Source organism: Anas acuta, chromosome 6 (assembly GCF_963932015.1).
Source record: "Anas acuta chromosome 6, bAnaAcu1.1, whole genome shotgun sequence".
NCBI lineage: Eukaryota > Metazoa > Chordata > Aves > Anseriformes > Anatidae > Anas > Anas acuta.
Window position 1 is genome coordinate 18,963,003 of NC_088984.1, and position 21,593 is coordinate 18,984,595.

General features: G+C 35.9%; 1 protein-coding gene across 6 annotated transcripts in view; it reads left to right on the top strand.

Moving 5' to 3' along the window:
* Positions 1 to 21,593, top strand: part of LOC137858222 (sodium channel protein type 2 subunit alpha) — a 77,222-nt gene that overhangs the window by 11,000 nt on the left and 44,629 nt on the right. For 2 of the 6 annotated variants that reach the window (XM_068685625.1, XM_068685628.1), the window contains exons 2-7: positions 8,431 to 8,749; positions 11,967 to 12,084; positions 14,384 to 14,474; positions 16,249 to 16,377; positions 17,055 to 17,146; positions 18,044 to 18,316. In XM_068685625.1, coding sequence (XP_068541726.1) covers positions 8,483 to 8,749; positions 11,967 to 12,084; positions 14,384 to 14,474; positions 16,249 to 16,377; positions 17,055 to 17,146; positions 18,044 to 18,316 — 970 coding nt within the window. In that variant the 5' untranslated portion in view covers positions 8,431 to 8,482. Of the gene's footprint in view, positions 1 to 6,736; positions 6,863 to 8,430; positions 8,750 to 11,966; positions 12,085 to 14,383; positions 14,475 to 16,248; positions 16,378 to 16,866; positions 16,959 to 17,054; positions 17,147 to 18,043; positions 18,317 to 21,593 lie in introns of those variants that run through there. The other 4 variants (XM_068685624.1, XM_068685627.1, XM_068685626.1 and 1 more) reach the window with 3 other exon arrangements.

The following is a 21,593-nucleotide window of genomic DNA, read 5'->3' on the forward strand; positions in this document are numbered from 1 at the left end:
ATAGTAACAACTGCTAACCCATAAACCATCATGAGACTAAAGGAATATTAACATGTAAATATGAGACCTTCTCTTAATTTCACAAATCACTGAAACCAGTTTGCTTCTAGCTTATTTGAACTGGCACTTCCCTGAAACAAAGCCAGCTCTTCCATTCTAGTTGCAAAGGGAAGCTGGGAAGGGAGTTGTGCTTTTTGCTGCTTCTGCTTGCTTCAGAGACCTTGATATGCTTCCAAGTGCAGGTACATAGTAGGGCATTCAGGTAGGGGCATGAGAGTGCTGACGAGGAAAACAGTCTGTGGCATCCTGCTCTCTGTGGCTGATGGATACGTGGAGAGTTAATGCTTCTTTCAAGCTGCATTAACTCCTGCAGGATCCCTGCAGCAGCTGGTGCCGTGCAGCTGCAGAGAGCCCATCAGAGGCAGCACGGTTCCCAAGGGGAAGTTCTCATGTGCTATCCATGAAGTTATGTACCCCCCCCCATGTGGAAATGGCCTCATGTTTTTTTGGTGGCTACTGCGTATTGGTTTAGAAATAAGGTCGAGGGGCAACTGTGCTTGTTACTAATAAACTGCCCTTGCAGTTGAGGGCCTGTTTAGAGAAGGCACCATTAATTATTCGGATCCACCTAGTTTACATTGCAGACTTTCGTGGAGACGTGTACCTCCCAATGCTCTCACATAACAAAATCTATGCTCAGGGTTGTTTGGCAGCGGTGATTTTTTTTTTCTTATCCAAACAAACCAACAGCTCAAAACACAGCTACCATCTTTTAAGTAGGGAGATCACATAACAACTGGCGTGGCACCCAGCTCCCTATGCTGTTATCTAGAGTTTTACGGTCTCCATTTCCTCCTCAAAAAAAAAAAAAAAGCACCCAGATGGTGCAAGGGGAGCCAGCTGATGGCGGAGCAACCAGCGGGGCTGGCCGGCACTATCCTCCCCGCAGCGCCAGGCAAACAACCCTCACGCACCGCGGGGGACCCCTCAGGCCTTGGGGGGCCCAGGCCAGTCCCCGGCCGCCGCCCAGGGCTGCAGGAGGGGTTTTAGCGGGAGCCACCCCGGCCCCTCTTGGGCGGCGCCGCCGCTGCCAGGCCGCAGCGCTGGTGCCGCAGCCGCCGGGCGGTTGCTAGGCAACGCCGCCCCTCAGCGCCGCTCCCTGCCTGCGGCCCCCGCTCGCTGCCCGCGCCGCCATTGCGGGGCCGCGGCTCCTCGGGGGGCCCTGCGGGCGCCTCCCCGAGTTTGGGGTCCTGAGCCCCCCGCCCCTCAGCGGGGCGGCGTTGGCGCAGCTTCACCGGCACAGCCGGACATGGGCTGTGACAAGCGAAAAGGGCCGTTTTGGTGCCTAAATGCAGAGTGTTTGCGTTAAAAGGCAGTCAGAGATGATAAAGGCGGTAACGCAGTGTGTTTACTGCCATCACTCGTCAGTAAGTTCCGAATCATGATTTATGTTGCTTGTCCGAAATTGCTAGGTAGTTCTTACAGGAACATTAAACTCTCTTAACTGGTGGCTTCTATCCAAAAGGATGTAAATTATATATGATTAAATTTTCTGTAGTCATGATGTAGTTAAGATTAATGAAGATTTCATTCTAAACATCTTTACATAATGCCCATACTGGGAATGTTAAAGTAGGGGTTGTGGTTTGTCAGGGAAGAAATCACAGCATGTTTTATTAACAGCATAAGCAGTCAGCACATTCCCCTATTCAGGCATCTGGAAATATCTAGCTCATCCCATACATATGGCACTTCTGTTATCATTACATCTTCAAATTGTGTAGTCACTCTCCCCACACAAACACACTAAAAATGGATATATCTCTAGCCTGACACTTACTTATACAAGAACGTACTTATGGGAACATGTTCCTCACAACAGACAACAGGGCAAAGATTGATGTGATGGAAGGCCCGCCTCAGCTAGATGGCCAAAAGGCCTCAGTCTCTTAACCAGCTTCATTAGGGATGTGGTGAGTGCTCTTCTCGCATCACTTTGTCTCCCTCATTGATGGAAGACAAAAGGGAAACTTAGAACTCTTTTCAATTTTTGAAGATAAACTGTTTTGAATCTTAGGTATAAATTGCCCTTTGTTTGTTCCTCTGGTCATACTAGAACAGTAGAGCAGCTCATCTGAATCTGGCATGAAGCTTATTTCACTGTATCCAATAAATAAAGTGGTATTTTCATCTAGTGAAGAAAGATACCAATAGTCTAATGCTAGAAAGAAAGACTTAAGAGCCTCCTATCTGGAAAAACAACGAGCTTTTTTCTTCATTCACTGACTTGGTTGAAAATCAGGAGTTGTTCAGAAACCATTAGGGAGCAAAATCTTGTGCGTAACCACAACCAAACAGTAAGTAAGCCAGTAAGCAGTAAAGATACCAGTCAACCAATTTTTATCAATGTAATTTTCATACTTCCGGGAGTACATCTTGTCGTAGCCCTATGAGCAGTGCCCTGAACTAGCTTTTAATGATGGTGAGAAAATTGATTTGAAGGAACCTCCAAACTTTCCCAATATAGATCTTTATCTATTTCGTATTAGATGATCCTTGCCACACATCCTTGCATAAAATGCGGTCCTAACGTTTAGTCCATGTTGAGAGGCAGAAGGTGATGCTGGTCACCTCCCGATCTATGAACAGCAGTCCTAAGGCTTCTGTACAGGCATGCTGGCCCAATGCAATCTCTAGATTTAGTTGTATCTAGACACTTCAGTGAGCCTTTTTGCTTGTCTATCTTAGCTATACTGTGTTGTACACCACGTGCAGGATGTATGTTTACATTTGTCGACTGCATCATGTTAGAGTTCTGTTCAGCTCCAGAATTCAAGCACTGAAGACCCTCTTACTTATACTCAAGGATGTTAAGCTGTATTGAGCTTTGAAGTTAGAAACACTAAAATTTGGAAGATGCTGTTGATAGTCAGCTATTCCATTCCACTCTGAAAGTAAGGTTAATTAAGTCTCTTAACTACTTTTCCAAAGTGTGATGGATCAGCTGGTTGCTCTGGCTGAAATCCAGTCACTTACTTGTAGTTTTCAGACAGGGCAGTGAACTGATCTGACTAAAGTTTAACTGACTAAAGCCAGCACAGTGGGAAATGACCGGACTAAGAATGAATGGAGAATGGGACTATCCCTTCTGACAGCACTGTCTCATATTGGCCTAAGGTTTTTCTGAAACTGCAGTTTCAAAGGTGACTTGCTAGTTACCCATCCATTTTAAATGTTGGACAATGTGTAGGAAGCTATATTTTTATATAGCTCTTCTAAGAGCCATTTGGAAGAATGTGTTGTATAGAAACACCTACTGTTTGTATCTCACCATTCAGCACACAGATACTGCACGAAGAGACCTCTGTCAGAGCTTGGATTACTGAACATGTAATGCAGTACAGTATCAAACACAAACCTCAAGCACAGGAAAAATGATTTTTATCAGCTGTCTACTGATTTCAGCAGTGAAGTAGTGAGACCATAAATCTTAGCAGAGATCCTACATGAACTGTAAATCTTCTCCCTTCAGACAGAGTAGTCATATTATACAGTCTTTCATGCAGTGCCATAGGATGCTGAAGAGATAGAATGCTTCTTTGAGATAGAATGGTATTTTTCCAGAATTTATTTTATCCATGTGTGGGAATAGTGGTAGTGGAAGGTGCAAGTAAGAGAATGGACTAGAGAATGGTCACTTTTAATTTGGTTGGTTTAATTTCTTCGTGTTGGACTAGGGAAAAATAAAAATAGTTGGAAGGAGAAAGAGGTGAGTAAATTAAATCATTATATTTTGGGGACAAATTTTATTTGAAATTTATATTAATTGTTTCAGCAATGAAAGTAGAAATACACCAATGTAATTTACTCCAGTCACAAATTTAGGAAGCATTGTCAAAGAAGGAGCAAACTATTCTGCAGAAAAGACTAGATGAGCTTGATTACAAGCATTACTGGAATGAGATGAAATTCAGAACTATAAATGAAAAGGCATGCACTTAGAGACAATTCTGTTAGAGTGCAGGAACACAGCTGGGAATAACTGAGAGTGAAAGGATCACAGAACCACAGAGTGATGGCAAGTTGCCACTTGTACATTTTAATGCTCAACCTTAATATTTAACACACGGTTTAATTTTTACAGAGTTTTGAGAAGAAGCACTTTTTTCTATTTTCTTTTTTAAAAAAAAAATAATTATTAATCAGGGTTATCTATAGGTTAAGGGCTCCTAGACATCCTGGAAATGACTCAGAAGTTTCTCAGCTCTGTCCAGTGAAAAAGTCATTCATTGTCATGTAGAATTTCTTTACATGTGACAGAGAACACTTCTTCCACTCTGCCTTTTATATGGACCATGAGTGCTTCTTCGCTGTATGAATAGAAAATAGGACAAAGTCCATGTCACGCTTTCACACATGCCATAATAGTGGGAACGTGGATGCCACTGGTGATCGAACTAGGCATAAAGTTTATCCGTGGCTGTGGGTAGGAAATTAGACAACAGTCGAATGTCAACTATTATCAGAATTCGTATTATTCCATATTTATATTTTAGGTAGTTTTTGATGTGAACAATAATTTTCAAATGTACGTTACATTTGATTGTTTTTTGATTGATACTGATCGATTTAATCATAATCTCTTCCTGTCTCTATTAATTTTATCTATCACATTTAAAATAGCTATGTAGCATCCAATTAATACTTTTTAACAATTTTTACTAGTTTCTCTGCCTGTACTACTGTGGTCTCCTCTTTAGGAATATATATATTTCTCTTTTAGATTGCAAAGACTATGTTGCATTTCCCTCCCATCTGTGTCTCTAAAGTGCTTGTTCTTTTCACCTTACAGTCTAGCAAGACCACAGACCCAAGTATCTAAGGCTAGTGTCCCTCTGGCTGTTTTCTTTTCGTCCTTACTGTTCACTGTTTATCCTAGTTCAGTGCCTGTAGATTGTATAGCATAGGTGGAAATCAAATTGAGGTCTGAGGTAATTACTGACCCATATCATAAGTAATAAATAATCAGACTAATCATACAGTTTAATGTAGTATAACAGTAGTGGCAGAGGGAAGCCCCTTTTCCATATTGTGTGGATTACCCAAGCTTTTCAGGTACTTGCCTTATTTTATCTTTCATAAGCAGCTGCATAAACACATACACACATCTGCATTTATTAATAATCAACATCCTTTTGTAGTCAGAAGCTGCTTTACCCCTTCTGTGAATTTTGTGCTGTCTCATAATCCTCTTATTTTGAGGCTGCAGAGCAGCTCCAAGTAAACCACAGTCCTAAGCGGAGGCAGCCAGAAGTTGTCATCCAAAGCTTTTTAACCAAAAAAACATGATCACATAGAACTGTTTGCAAAATTTCTATGGATTTCATTCAATCATTTGTAAAAGTAGAAAGTCACATGAAAAGACTTTTCATTCAAACACTGCTTTTACTATAATCTTAAAATATTCTGTAGTGTTTAAATGATTTAGAACCAATTCACTACTTCTGATGTGATTAAATTATATTTGCTGTGACACACTTGTTCTTAATTGCCTAAAAGTTTTGAAAACTCTCTTTTGATCCAATCAAACTGTTCTTTCTCTTGCCACAATTGCCAAAGAACCAAATTATCAATATTTGTCCTTTTTTTCACTGTCCTCTTTTAATGCCACAGAAGTGGCTTTTCTTCTGCTTTCGTATTCTTTGCTTCTCCAATCTTTCTCACTTTATAGTGACCCTTTACTTTTTATTACTTTCCACAGCTTCTTTAATCCCTTTCTCAGCTCAAGGAAAGGAGATGGCAGAGGGACCAAAATAAATGACTACCTGAAGGTCTGAATCTCTAGGTACAGAAATGTGTTGCTTGAAAAGTTTGAAGATATTAGGGTATGTGTGAGAGTAGGAGGGAAGGACGGAATATTTCTGGTCATGAAAGAGGGGGGATAAAATAGTGATATCAATGCAGTGGGAGAAAGAATGAAAATCAGTAAGCATAGAAAATACAGATTAAGCAGGAGAGAGAAAAGAAGTAAGATGACATTTAGGTTGTGTGTAGCCCAAAGCTGATTGACTTGCCACATGGGAAGGGCTTGTAGTGCTCCTCCTGGTCTTGTCTTGTTCCCTACTGATAGTGGGTGATTACTGTACAGCAGTTCTCTACTGCAGTGAACTTTACAAACTGCCACCCTTCCTCTGCGTTGCTGGGTTTCCTAGATTTAGAAAGAATATACATCAAATGTTCTATGTATGTATATTAGAAAACAGATACAAGCTTTGGTTGAAAATAAACCAGACTGCTGGGAGGCTCAGCAACTGCTTTGGTTGTATACTTGTCTGTGCAACCACCATTTTTCTATTTCTCTTACTTTGCTATCCCTCCTACTTTCTTTTCTGTGTCACCTTCCAGTTTTAACAGCTATGGTCTCAACAGCAGTAGCTGCTATATATTCAAAAGAATTTTTGAGAATACAGAGACCTGGCTGGTTATATAAAATTGTATATTTTAGTCCCAGAGTCTCAGCTTAAGCAAGTGTTCGAGCATGCAAAAATTCTTTACCATTTCTGACAGAAATTTATGGATATATATCAGTACCATCTAGTGGCAATAACAGTTACAACACCTAGTAGTCTCTCACAGGAAATGCCAGAGTTGACTTCAATAACCAGGATCCTTCAGCAGGAAGTTAGGTGTGGTCTGTAGAAGGAGAATTTTTTTAAAAAAAAAAAAAAAAAAGAAAGAAAAGAAAAAGAAAAAAAAAAAGGAAAAAAAAAAAAAGAAGAAGAAGGAAAAGACATGATGGAATTTTAGCTGCAGTCTTCCCTGATGCCATTCCAAACCCACATAAGTGCAAGATTCTACACTGGTAATCAATTTTTAATTGTTTTCTGCAGTATTAAGACAAGATTATGCTTTTTTTTTTCCTGTCATTGACTATAAAATCTGACAGGATTCTGCAGTAGGACCACTTGCATTTTCCTAATTAACCCTTCTGCTGCTACTGGTCTGTGCATGTGTTCCAGCAGCAGCTTGCTACAGACCGTCCATGATAGAATGCACCAGGTGCATTTGCCCGCAGTGGAAGAGGATGTTTTCAGGGAGACCTGCAGGAGTTGGGATGTGTGGGGATGTCTATGTAGGTGTAAATGGCTATATGCATATGGATGAAAAGGAGGAGAAAGTATCGTGCCGCAGTTTATTTAGCAGGCTTCCAAAATAGGAATTTGTTGCAGCTGTGCTGGAGTATGTATATTTAGTGAGACAGTAAAATAGGATCATACTGATTGTATTCTAACTATTGTATCATTTTAATTTGATAATTGTTTCTTGGGTTTATTTACTTACACAGAAGTTATTTTTTACTGCATTTGCTGTATTTTTAATGTGCTTACACAGGATAAGGACTCTCAAGAAAAATGCATGGCAGAGATCGTGTTTATGATTTCATATTAAAGTATTTGCATTAAAAATATTTTCTGTTTGTTCTTTTTAACCGAACTGTTTGGAGACATCAAGAAAAAATAGTTCTGCTCTTCCCACTGAAAATTGTTTAAAATATATATAATTATATATAATATAATTATATATAATATAATTATATATAATAATAATATAATTTATATGGTATCAATACTAAAAGGTCAACAAGTGCATTATCTAATGATTAAATATAATTTTTGTTTAATTCAGCAATTCTTCCAGTGCACAGTGTGTTGCCAGGCAGGGGATCTGAATACAGGTGCTTATGCCTGGTCCCTTGTTTCCTGAGCTGGCAGCTCTGCAAAGGCAGCATATTTGTACCTGAGCAGAAGGAGCATCTCACATTGCTTTAAAGTGATCCTTCTGGCTTTATGTGGCAGTAGTGGATTCTGAGAGTGATTACTGGTCCATCTTGCTGTAGGGATGGTTGGTTCAAGTTACAGCTTTCAGGATAATAAAAAGGTGAAGTGACTGGAGTTTCACTCCTCAAAAATGAACCATAAACAATTCTGAACTGCTGTTGCCTCACACTGAATGTGCTGGAAAGTATCTCCTACTTTATTCAATGGATTGATCATAGGATTACCCTTGAAAAAAGCAAGGTGATGTTGTTGTGTTATATGTGTGTTATATGTGACATTTTTATACAATCTTTTTTTTTTGACAATCTACCTTCACAAGGACTAAGAATTTTTTAAATTAAATGTCACAAGAATTGATGCTTTTACCTCCAAGAGGTTAGCTGCAAAAGAAAATATTTTGTCTAGAAAAAAATAAAAATAAAAATTCACAAAAATCTCCTCTTGGATAATAATTACTGTCTTTAATAAAGATGTCCCACAGAAAATTCTATGAAGGTATATTCCTTTGCATTGTCTATGGCTATTTGTGTTGCTCTAAAATGTTTTTTTTCTTTTTTTTTTTCTTTTTTTTTTTTTTTTAATATATATTTAGCACTTTTTTATGAGAGAGGCTAAGCAGTAATTAAGAGGTGCAGGATGAAAAGATGGCACAATCAGTGCTGGTACCACCAGGACCTGACAGCTTCCGCTATTTCACAAGAGAATCACTTGCAGCGATTGAACAGCGTATCAATGAAGAAAAAGCTAAGAAATCCAAACAAGAACGCAAAGATGATGATGAAGAAGATGGCCCAAAGCCAAACAGTGACTTGGAAGCAGGAAAAACACTGCCATTTATTTATGGTGACATACCTCCAGGAATGGTGTCCGAGCCCTTGGAAGACCTGGACCCATATTATATCAATAAAAAAGTGAGTGTGTTGTATATGTCTATGAAACCTTAAGAAGATGAAAATAGAGCATATTCTCTCACAGTCTCTTTGGCTTTACACTGTTTTGGATCCAGTCTTTATTTAAAATTACATTTCCCTGACAGCTGATTTAATTGGCAGAAATCTCAATTGTAAGAACAGAAGTTAGTAATGCAAGTTTGTGGAACCTAGTCTGCAGGTAGCGATGCATTTATGTTTATTTTGATATACTTGGCATGTTACTAAAATATGTAGCTTTCATTGTTTCATATGCAGGAAAAATCTTGAAAAAGTAGCACAAGGGATATCTTTAGAATGCTATTATTTCATTAATTGTTCTGTTTTGGAAGCGAGAGGAGCAGATCTTCATCGTGAAACCCATCTGAAAGGTAGCTAGACACATGACTAGCTTTCATCACTATTGCACAGAAAGCCTAGGCTACTTTGTCTTGCTCGTAAGGATAGGAAAGTATGTAAAGGTAATTTCTCAGGATATACTGAAGATCTTCCTTTTTCCTCTTCATTCACTCTATAGAGGAATCATACAAGGAAACTTACATACTCTGTGTTAAAAGTTTTTCACATCCAGGTTCATATTGCTCTGATTGTTATTAAAGAAGAGGTGGCAAAAAAGAGAGGCAAATAAAGAGAATGTAGAAATTCCTCTTGGAGTTTCTGCAGAACTAATTTAAATAATATTTTATAGACTTATATTTTTTAATAAGAACATGTATTCTCTCTCTTTTTTTTTAAAAAAACAAAATAAAACAAAACAAAAAAATAAATAAACTATAACAACTGTGGGGCCAAACAGAGTAGAGCTAAGCTTTAGACTTTTGGCTGGATGGAATTAGGTTTCCTCCAGAACTCCATTCCCTTAGGATTTGGCATCATATGTATTGCATCAGCATTATTTTACCAGAGAAGAAGAAATGACTGATGAATTTTCTGTCTCCCTCATTTTTTCTTATTCTTTCTTTTCTTTTTCTTGTGGAATTTATCAAGTGAGTGAAAACAAGTGAATTAAAAACAAAACAAACAAAAAAACATGAAAGCAAAAAATGACTGAAGAAAATGGAAGAAAACCCTCAAGAAATGTTAGGAGTCAAACTTGAACTAATTAAAAAAAAAAAAAAAAAAAAAAAAAACGATATTTCCTGCAGGAATTAGGGATTTACCTTATCACTAGTATGGACCTTAGAGACAACCTAAACAGAGACAACAGCTTTAAAAACTAAGCTCTACCTTAAATTTTCATTGCAGAATTTCCAAATCTCAATTCATTCTATGGAGAATTGTGCCTTAAATTTTCAATTAAATTTTAAGTTAAATATTGTGTTCTGCTCCCTTTACTCAAGTGGTTAATGCTGTTGAAGTCAGGAAGTACAGCAAATGAGATTTGGGTCAAAGTGCTGGTTTCTTTCCTTCCTCCTTTTCCAGTTCTGCAGTAATAAAAATCTAAAAAAAAAAATTTAAAAATGGTGCTGGAAATCCTTAAATTAACATATGTATTATCATGGTTTGGAAACCAGAAAAGTAGTTCTGCAATTTATTGTGAAAATGACGTATATACCTTCTGAGTTGCTTGCTCTAGAGTGAGAGACATACGTAGCAATTGCCTTGATTTTTTCCAAAAGCATTGTGGTTTCTAGCTTGAGATGTAAGATTTCAAACTACACACATTGCAATCATATTTCTCCTGATATTTTTCTTGGTGTTCTTTGTATCTTTTTGAACATCCTTGTTTGTGTATTTAGGTCAGGTTCCATTTTAATTTTTCAATATGTCTTGGTAGGCCAGCACTGCAGAAATGATGCTTCAACAGATGTTTTGTCAGAATAAAGGGAACAGAAGACATGTGAGAAACTCTGATTTTCGGGTAGAGTTTCTTGAAAGGAATATTAATGGAGTTGAAAAGCAATGATAAAAAACATAGCACATTAGAGACTAATTCTTTCTCCTCTACAATTAAGTACCAAAGTGTGGCTTGAGAATCAGCATGTATCTGAGAATGGAAATGTGTTCACTTTGGAAGAGCTAAAGTTTATGATTTCAAGCAGGGGGAGGCCTCATGTTTCCAGTATTTCAGCTGCTGTATTTGGCACACCAGCTCAGAAGGCAGAGCATAATCTTTGCAAATGCTGCCCTCTGATTCCAGCTGTGGTAGATGATGGTTCCTGGCAGTGCTCCAGGTTTGCATGGTTTATGTTCCCTTTGGGCTTTTTAGGGCTGCCACAGTGCTAACTAGATCCTCTTACCTTCAATGAACATGAACTTTCACCCATGTTTGGAAAGAAGAGATAATAGAAATAGGAATTTATCCAAATGCATGGTAATCTGAATAATAATAATAATTAAAAAAAAAAAAACAAAAAACAGACAACATACTGCATATTAAATAAAGGCTTTATCCTTCTTTATTTCCCAGGTTTTAAGGAATAAATATTACATTTATAAATGCTTTTTTAGTGTTGGCAGTATGCATGAGTTATTGGTGAAACCATGGGGAGACAGTGAAAATACATGGATTATTGAATTCTATATTAGGTAAAAGTAAAGCATGGCATAAGAAAAATAGACAGAATTGCAGGTATGAAACTCTCAAAAGAGAAGCAATATGTTATTCTTTTCATAGAGTACTGTGAAAACTATCCACTGCATTAATGTTATGTCAAAAAACTGCAATTTCCTTCTTTGCAATTTCTCCTTTGAAAATTATATCACTCCATGCACTATTGTCTTAGTACTTTCATGGTGTGATAATTAATGCTGGTTATTTGGAATGTTGGCAATTAAATGGTTCCTTAAAGTTTTTGAAAGTTGTGTACATCCATATTTTTGTTATAAGCTGTAGAAAGTATACCAATACATCAGATATTAATACTTTTACCTACTACCTTTGCACCTTATGTACCTGTCTTTGTTTTCTAGCTAGCAATAGCAGGATTACTTATGATTTGTAAATAAATGCTCAAAATGTTTTCATGCAAATCTATTGATAGTAATTTGACCGGAGTCTGCTATATGTGAACTGGACAAAGGCATTGTGATTCTGTGGTGGGTGGGGTGGGGTGGGGAGGTGCAAAGAAAAGTCTGACCAAATACATTTCATTTCAATGATGAAATGAAAATTATTCAGGGTTTGAACTTGTACATTGTTTGTTACTTGTTAGTATCTTTTAAATGTTATTTTACATTCTGTGTTTCTTTTTTCCAGACCTTTATAGTATTGAATAAAGGGAAGGCAATATTCCGATTCAGTGCCACCTCTGCCCTATACATGTTAACTCCCTTCAATCCTCTTAGAAAAATAGCTATTAAGATTTTGGTACATTCATATCCTTTTCAAGTGGTTAGTCTAAAATTGTAGTCAATGAGATGTTACTTAGTTTTTAAATCATTCTCTGATGCATGTTCCAAGATCAACAGATCTATAGTGTCTTGTCCTTCTTCTCTCTACTATTTCTCCCTTTTTTTTTTCTTTTCCCCTTTTTATTGTTGTTTGTCATTGGTGGAAGCCAGATATCAGAAGCCAGATAACCCATCATCTTCCTTTACGTTTTTTCCTGTGTCTTTCTTCTTCCCCCACCTATTTATTTTTTTCCTTCCCTCTTATTTTTCATGTAATCCTCACATCTTCTTTCATCTTTTCCCATCTCACCACATTTTTTTCACAAACAACGGACATATTGCTCAAAATACTTTTAGTTCTTCACTGACACTGTGTTAAAACCAAGTCTTTTATCCCAGTTATGTGCTCACATGAATATTTAGTGAAAATACAGTTTCATTATTCCTTTTCATTTTCGTATTCAGATCCCACTTGCAGAAGGCTAGTTTGATAGAACTGCTTAGGTTTCTTACACATTCTAAGTCCCATATGTATCCAGCCTGTCACATTTATTTCTTGATCATTATTACCTTATGCATTTGTAATTCTGTAGATACTGTAATTTCAGTCTTCGAGTAGGTCCTGATATTTCCACATTATGGGTAGAGATTTGCAAAGGTAAATGGTCATCTCTCATTTTGTCTTTCTCAGTGTTTTGATATATGACTACAATGGGCATCCCATTGGTCTGATCCCTAATACTGATACAAAGTCATTGAGGGCTTTGACTTCAAAAAGTTTTTTACTTAAGGAGCACATACAAATGTTTGCACACTTATATTTCAGAGGAGTCTACCATAACCACACTGACAGCAGTTTTCTGTAGTGTTACATAGAGGTATCCTAAGATCATGTAGAATAAACTTTGGAAGGATTTTGTAATAATTTTAATATAATGGAAGTCTGATAATTATGATTACCTAATATGTGTTGGATGTTGTTATCAATGGCTAGCCTACAAATGACTTCAGAATCAGTCATAACACTGCATAGTCTGCTTTATATTTGCTTGCTAAAAGCGCCACTACAAATAACTATTTGAGAGTTATATGACACTCTGTAGCATGTAACAGAGCATTATTCAATTACATGGAGTAATGGAAGATCATGGAAGTAAGATGGTAGTAAATACGTGTAGTGACCAAAGTCAGAATATTAAAAATCATTGTTTAACATTTTGGGAAGGTACATTCATACATTCCAGTTATTTCTCACCTGATGAAAGAATAGTGAGGATTTTCAACCGTGAGAAGATATTTCTTCAAAAAGGGATTGCCTATCTACGTTATGCGCTTGTGAAGTAGTCATAACACATTATTTATTGTTTTAGAATACTGTCTTTTCTCTTCTGCTCCTTTCACATATTAATTATAGAGCAAGAAGCTATGTTCCAAGTAAAAGGTTTGAAATCTGTTTAATGAGATGAAAGACCTGGAGAATTGCTGGCTGTAATGTCATTAGTTTGACACTTCAGAAGGCAGAGTTATTTACTGTTGCTTGAAGGTTTTGTTTTGCTTGGTTAATGTAGACATATAAAGGGATGTGTGAGGAGAACATTACAGTACTTCCCACACTATAATACTCAGATTCCTAGAGTGGAGCACCATGTCAACCTACATTTTAGTTAAATAAACTAAAGCTCTTAAAATCGAGTTTTGCTCTCTCTTAATTTTAGGTAATGGTGCCATCGTGTGGACATTTTGTGTATCATTGTGCGGTTTTCATTTCTGTGTTCCTATTTTCATTTCTAAAAATGTGTAAGTCCTGTGAGTGAAGGTTTGTAAATCCAGAGCCGTTCTGTCACAATCAGTGAAATTATTTATGACTTGGAATTTTTCTGGAATTTGCATTCAAGCAAAAACAACAATAAAAAACATACATAGAGAAAACCGGTCAGCCTGTTTTGTCTAGGTTATCCAACAAAATCAATTTTTTGTATTACTCCACTAGATTAGAAGCCACTACTTTAAATGTTCAAATTTTTGTTTCAAAAGAAAAAAATCGTATAAGTTAAGTGATTTTTTGCGTATATATATGTTTAGCTTTCTTTCAATTTTTAGTGTGTGGTTGTTCTCTTTTAACTAAAAAGCAGTGACTATGGATAACATACTCATATTTCCTGAGCATCAGTATAGCAGTGGAGGGATAAATAGCTCCTGATACTGGATATCTGCCAGGCCATGGTGTTGTTTGATATTCTTTTAATAAGATTTTCTGGCTTACATTCCTTAACTCTTAACCTACGTTATTCAGCATGCTTATCATGTGCACTATTTTGACCAACTGTGTATTTATGACCATGAGTAACCCTCCAGACTGGACAAAGAATGTAGAGTAAGTTAAATGGATTTTCTTTGACATTTCTTTGAATTCAGTAATTTGAAATAATTGCTGTTTATCATGTTATATTAATAAGGATGACATTTACTGACAACAACTACTTTGTGGCATATGCTTTAAGCAGCCATTCAGATGCTAGTTTCTTCTGTGTAAATCAGTATATTTTCTAACACTTCCCTCATTACAGTTTGTTAAATTTCAATTCTCCATTTGCAACATTAGATGGGTAATATAAGAAGATGAAGCTAGTCTTATGACCATGCAAAAAAGTGGATGATAAATATTTTACGCTGCATTCTGTGTTGCGTCTTTGCAAGAACCTGGGGAAATGCACCCTCCTATTTCTATTGCAGCAGCCATTACAGATAAAGAGTCCACTGGATAGCTGTGTTTAGCATTGTGCATCTTTCATTTACCACAGACAGACCAATAATGAAATGTTAGTATGAAAAATAAGCTATTACAAAAGTATTTAAGGCATTGGCTAATCCTCCCATAGGAAGTAACAGCTAGAAAAAGAAAAGTTCCAATATGGTATCAACACTTTGGTCCCCATATACAATTGGCTCAAATTTTGTTATGGCTCCAAGGCTGTAGACTGCACTGTGAAACACTGCTCTTGATGGTGCTTCATTTTTGTAATAGCATTTTATGCTTCTGCTGCTTCTTCCCTCCTAACTGCTTTGGATGATAAGTACCGGTTTAATCTTTGGTAATCAACAGGGCTAATCATAGGGCTATTAAAGACAGTGTAGGCATTCTCATTTTGAGTTCAATATGAACTACATGCATTCAGGATGTCTGGCATTTTGTAAGTATTTATGAATAAAGATAGGTAGCTTGAATATTTCTTCATGTCATTATATTATGCCATTTATTTATATATAATGGAAATCCTGTCATCGGTTGAGTAAAGTTGTGCAGGAAAAACATTTTTTACAGTGATTGAACTGAAGAAAGTTCATACTGGAAAATTGGTTTCAGGTTGAGTCAAGTCTGAAAAGCAGTTCAAACATTTTAAATGGTTTAATTTGAAAAAGTCTGTTTTATCATTTTTTCCATTAAAGATACAAATGAAACTAAATTTCAAAATGACATCATTTGGAGATAGAAAATTGAAGTGGCTCAGAATGACAGAATTAAACATTTTTACCTTTTATGTTTCAGCCACATTTTTTTTTTAGTAGCTGAATTTTATTGAAATTGGTAAATATTTTTGGTTGTTCTTGCACAGGATTTTTCATCTGAAAACACTGGGTTTGTTTCAGTACTATGCCTGCCTTGCTGAAGGTGCAGTACTGGGTACAACTACTCTGTAACAAAGTCAATGAGTGATGCTGAGAGGTTAACAGGTTGTGAGATCATGGTACTGTCCAATATTTCAGTATAAAAACAATATTGAAGAAATACACTTTTAGACTGGAAGCAACTTTTGAAATCACTATGTATTTACATGTATTTTCTTACAGCATTGATTTAGATTGGACATAAACATGCACCAATGAAGTAACAGGGAATTTTACATCTGATTCATTGGTGTAGATTATAGAATCTGATCTTTGTCCTACGGATTGTCATGTAGTCTTTTAATTGTAATTTGATCCCTACTTCTCCCATAAGTAATAAATTGTGCAGATGTTTAAATTGGTTGTATTTTGCATTAAATTTTTAATGCCACTCAAAGAGAAGAAGGTAGGATTAAAGAGCATACTGTGTACAGAAAACATAAATGTGTTTCTATAAACTCTGTCTTGCATATTTTTCTTAGATACACATTCACTGGAATTTATACCTTTGAATCACTTATTAAAATTCTTGCAAGGGGCTTCTGCTTAGAAGATTTTACATTTCTTCGAGACCCATGGAATTGGCTAGATTTCACTGTCATTACATTTGCGTAAGTCTCCTTTTTTTTTATAAAAAAAATATCTTTCTGATAGCATGAAATTAGTCACTAAAAATTGCCTCATATTTTGTCAGCCAGAACATTTGGAGCCTGGACTTCCTGCGGTTTCAATATGTTTCTTCTACCTCTTTTACACATTTTAGTATTTCTAACTGAGCATGTGCTGCAGAGGCCAGCATGGTGTGTCAGCCTGTTAGAATTGTGAATGCCATCAAGCCTGAACTGTTCATATCCTGTCTCCTTTCTGCATACCAGAATTAAAGGAATCATTCTGACTTCCTGCTAGAAGCTGACCAAATTAGGTTCCAAAAATCAAGTGAATGTGGTTTACTTTGATAAAATTTAATTTAATTTTATGGTCAGAAGGATATTTATAACGCAGGCAAAATACAGTGAACGCTGAAGAGGTCTTAATCAAAGACCCAAGCAAATAGAATAAAATCTGCCTCAATTCTGAGTAACTGTGATTTAATCCTACAGGTATGTAACAGAATTTGTAAACCTAGGCAATGTTTCAGCTCTTCGAACTTTCAGAGTATTGAGAGCTTTGAAAACTATTTCTGTAATCCCAGGTAAGATGTAGTTGGTGTAAGGTGTTAGGCCCCTCGTTTCTCCAATTGTTATTTGTGTGCTGTCATTGTGTTTGTGTGTGAACTCCCCTATTACAGATATGTGACAGAGTTTGTGGACCTGGGCAATGTCTCAGCGTTGAGAACATTCAGAGTTCTCCGAGCTTTGAAAACAATATCAGTCATTCCAGGTGAGAGCTAGGTTAAACACTGAGGCTGACTTTTGTTCTGCAGAGGCTGTACTCACGTTTTTAAAACATAAGCCTTGTTTGCTACACATTGTTAACAAAATAAAAAAGCAGGAATCAAGATACAATTTTATTTAGATTGATTTTTGCTTTTTTTATTAGCTGTGTTTTCTTTTCAAAAAATCAGCCTTTGAGTTTAACAAATTCTTGCATGAGATATTTGCAGTAAACAGCCTATGTGATTTGCATCTTATGACATCAAGCTTTCCTTTATATGTTTTAAATATAAGTTAATTTTAAGCTTTCATATTGATGCAAATTTTATCATTTATTACAGGCACTTGATATATCAACTTTAACTCAGTTTCAAATGTCATATATAAAAAATTAATCTCTAAAGGATAGCATGGGCCATGCATGGGGAATTGTTTTAAAGATGTCTTTCTTCTCCAAACCATCATCCCTCTCATATCGTAAGAACATTATTATTAGGTTATCTTTAAAATAAGAATTTATTATGTCTTTGTAGTAGGTTTATAAATGCAGAATAATTTTTGAAAAGTTCATATAAGAAAGGTTTGGGCAAGAAGCATCAGCAAAAGCAAACAGTACTTTCCTATGTAAGGTTGAGATATAGCATGAGTAATAAAATCACTTGTTTTGGCATAAACAATATGTTTGGTAATAGCTACTTTTTATTTCTGTACACTCTAGAATAAGCATAAATTTACAGCTTTTCACTCATCTTCACAAGTAACCAGTCTTTTCATGGGTATTATTGTATCACAAACATTAGACTCATTTAGTTGTCATTCTGCATGAAATCTAGAAAAAAATCACATGATTTTTTTGTGTGTTTAGTATGTTTAACATCATCATAAAAATCTTTTCTCTTTGCAGGCTTGAAGACTATCGTGGGAGCCCTAATTCAGTCTGTGAAGAAGCTCTCAGATGTTATGATCCTGACTGTGTTTTGTCTGAGTGTATTTGCACTAATAGGGCTGCAGCTGTTCATGGGCAACTTGAGGAATAAATGCCTGCAGTGGCCTCCAGACAATTCTACTTTTGAAACAACTGTTATTTCCTACTTTAATAGCTCTATAGGTGAAAATGGCACATTTATTAATACAACAATGACAACATTTAACTGGGATGAGTACATCGAAGATAGAAGTAAGAATGATACCTTTTACTGCATTATTTTTTCTGAAACTTTTTTAAAGTTACAAAAGCATATCAGTATCTTTTCACTGCAATTAAAATGTTGATTCTTAGTCAAGAAACATAAAAGCACTTATATTTTTTGCAGATTATAGTTTTAATTTTCATTTAAAAAATAAACACTTTGTGTTGTAAATAAAGCAACAGTCAAAATGTAGGTTAATATATTCATGATATTGTACTGGGTACCAACAAATCTTTTTTTTTTTTTTTTTTTTTTACGTTCTACTGTGTAGGACTTTAGAGTAAATCCAAGTTGTGCGTAGGACTTTTAGAGTAAATCCACATTGGAGCACAATGCAGAAATATCCTGAAATAGTGTAGCAGTTCTAATACGGGATCTGAAATCTGTATAGCTACATTAGTGCAAGATAATGCCCCAGATCATAAATCCACATTTGGACATCAGTTATCTCACTAATCCTACTGCAGCATGTAAATGAAGCTGCACTGTTTGTTCTGGAATTTGGTTGAGAACATCTCTGCACCATACTTCCTTGCACAGCACGAACATGTCTGTATGAGTATACTGGTCCTATGCATCTAAACATAGCAAAATAAGAACCACATTACATGTTATGTATCTTTTCATTTGTTTCTAATCTGTTGAAAATCAAGAAACTAGTATTTTTTTCTCTGTTGTACCACGTAATACAGTGTTTTCACATGAGAATTAAGGTAGTTTAGTTAATGTCACTGTGTTAACAGTGACATCTATAATATATCTGCTCTGTTAACAGAACAGTCTTAAAACTCAGAACAGCTCTGAAAGTATCCCTAGTGCATTGCTATTCTGTCTTTCATAATGGAAAATAGCTTCAGTCTCTCCTATTTATATATAGTTAATGTATTTAGAGTTTTAACTTTGCAATTAGGCACAATCTTTTTTTTTAATTTTATAAAAAAAAATAATTAAAAAAATAATATATATATATATATATTTTAATTTTTATAAAGTCTGCATAAATGGTGTAACTGATGAATACATCACTGAAAGTTAGGATCCCTCATTTTAACAGCTAAATGCTTTTGGATCCAAGTCTGGTTGCTTTATATACTTTTTAATATACTTATGCTTATACTTCTTAATATACTTTTTAATATACTTTAATATACTTACGTATGCTTTTTAATATACTTATCATTTCAGCATGCTAGTAGTCTCATAAAAATGCAGGCTTTGAGAAGATTTTGGATGATAATCTGTTCTTAAAAACCTCCGAAAAATAAATTCTATTGCTATTCTAATCTATTCAATTCTATCTCATTCAATTTCTTTCCATTCCATTCCCTCTTGAGCTGCTTCTAGTACTACATCACACAAATAGGAAGTTTTTCTGACCTAAGTTTTCTGAATTTCAAATACTACTTCTTCTGTGATCTTAAGAATAAGATAATAATAGTCTACTTTATATTAATCTTTACAACATTTTAAAAATGTAATTTCTCTCTGATGTTTTCTAAACTACGCAAACCTATTTTCTCTGTTTCATGTTCTCTGTATCTCTTTGACAATCTTTGCTTTTCTGGACTGTTTCCAATTAGTCTGTTTTATTATGGTTTTCGTTTGTTTGTTTTAAGTAAGGTGCTCAAATCTGGTACTTACTCCTCTAGTAAAGGTACAAGGTAGTGAGAAGTAATTAGCTCATGCCACAGATCTGACATTCCTATTAATACATCTCAAAATTACACCATTATTGTAATGTGATGTATTGTTGATTCACAGTTAACTTGTGGTTCATGACAGTCATTGCATCTTTTTGTACAGCAATGGCTGTGGCCAGGTCCTATCTGTTTTGCATGTATGTATTCCATTTTGTCTTGTCAACTGTAGTGTTTTCCACTTGTCTCTGTTGAAATAAATCCAATTGCTTTTAGACCAGCTTGTTAGTTTGCAAAAGTCATTCTAAATTTCAGTCATCTCCTCTCCTAGCTTTATGTCTTCAACATATTTGATGCTTTTTTTTTTTTTTTTTTTTTTTTTGTATTAGGTCTCATCTTGAGCTGTTAATGAAACTTGTTATAAAAACTGTGTATAGTGCAGATCCTTTGAAGATCTTCAGAAAATGCCCTTCTGAATTGACAGTGGGTCACTGGCAACTGTTTTATCAGAATCATTTTTCAAGCATTTTCTGATGATTCCAGCTGGAACATATCTCCCTTACTTGCTTATGAAAGTGTCATGTAGGACTTGTACCTGTGACTACTGTTCTGACGTTGACAAAGGAGGATACAGGAATAGTTTTATGTACAGCTAATTTTTAATAAGCTCGTATTGACTTTTTTTTTTTTTTTTTTTTTTTTTTTTACTTTATCAGTATCATCTTTATATTGAGAAATCAACCATTTATTTATTTACTTATTTCAAAATACTGGGCTGAGAATTGAGCTGACTTGACAGTTTATCTGGATACTCTGTTTACCAGAGGAGGAGCTATGCTGTGCAGAAATGTGAATTGGGCACACAGGCAATTTTGAAAATTCAGCTTGGTACCTATCTTAATCTTTGTACATTTTAAGCTTTTTAAGTAGGAGTAGATCTCTCACAAGGTATGACTATGGAAGCACCTAAATATCTAAAATCCCATTGTCTTCTTATCTTATGTCGGAGAATAGAAGGCAGATGCAGAAGTGATGTGCACAATCTCTTTCTCATTAAAATAAGCAGATTTTATGCTGTCTCCATCATACACTGGTTGTGACAGAGTAGAAGCAGTCAATAGGAACTGGTTGCAATTCCCTGCTTGTCTCTTTAGCATTAGCCCTCAGCTTGTTCATGCCAGCTAAGTTAGTCCATGCCAGCTGGCAGGAGATCTCAAGGAACCATCTGTTTCCTGAGAACAGCCAGAGCATACCTAATTTTGGCAACTTTAGCTTAATATGCCACCTGATCCAAAAATCACCACTAGAGATTCCCATTTTGCTATAAGAGCTCCAAACAAGCAATTGATGGCAAATTGGTTTTCATTTTCTGCATCAAAACAGAGAAAGGAAAGGTGGGAGTGGCTGGGAGAGGAGCAGGAGCAGAAGAAGGACAAGGAGAAAGAGGAGAAAAGAGAAAGAGAAAAAGAGAAAGAGGGAGGATAGAGAAACAGGGAAAGAAGGAAAGAAAAAAAAGGAAAGAGAATGAGACAGAGGGAAAAAGAAAGAAAAAGGAAGATTGTTGCAGGGGCTTTTTAAACCTTCATCTCTTTCAATTAATTTTAACCTCATTTTACTTGTTAGCCTA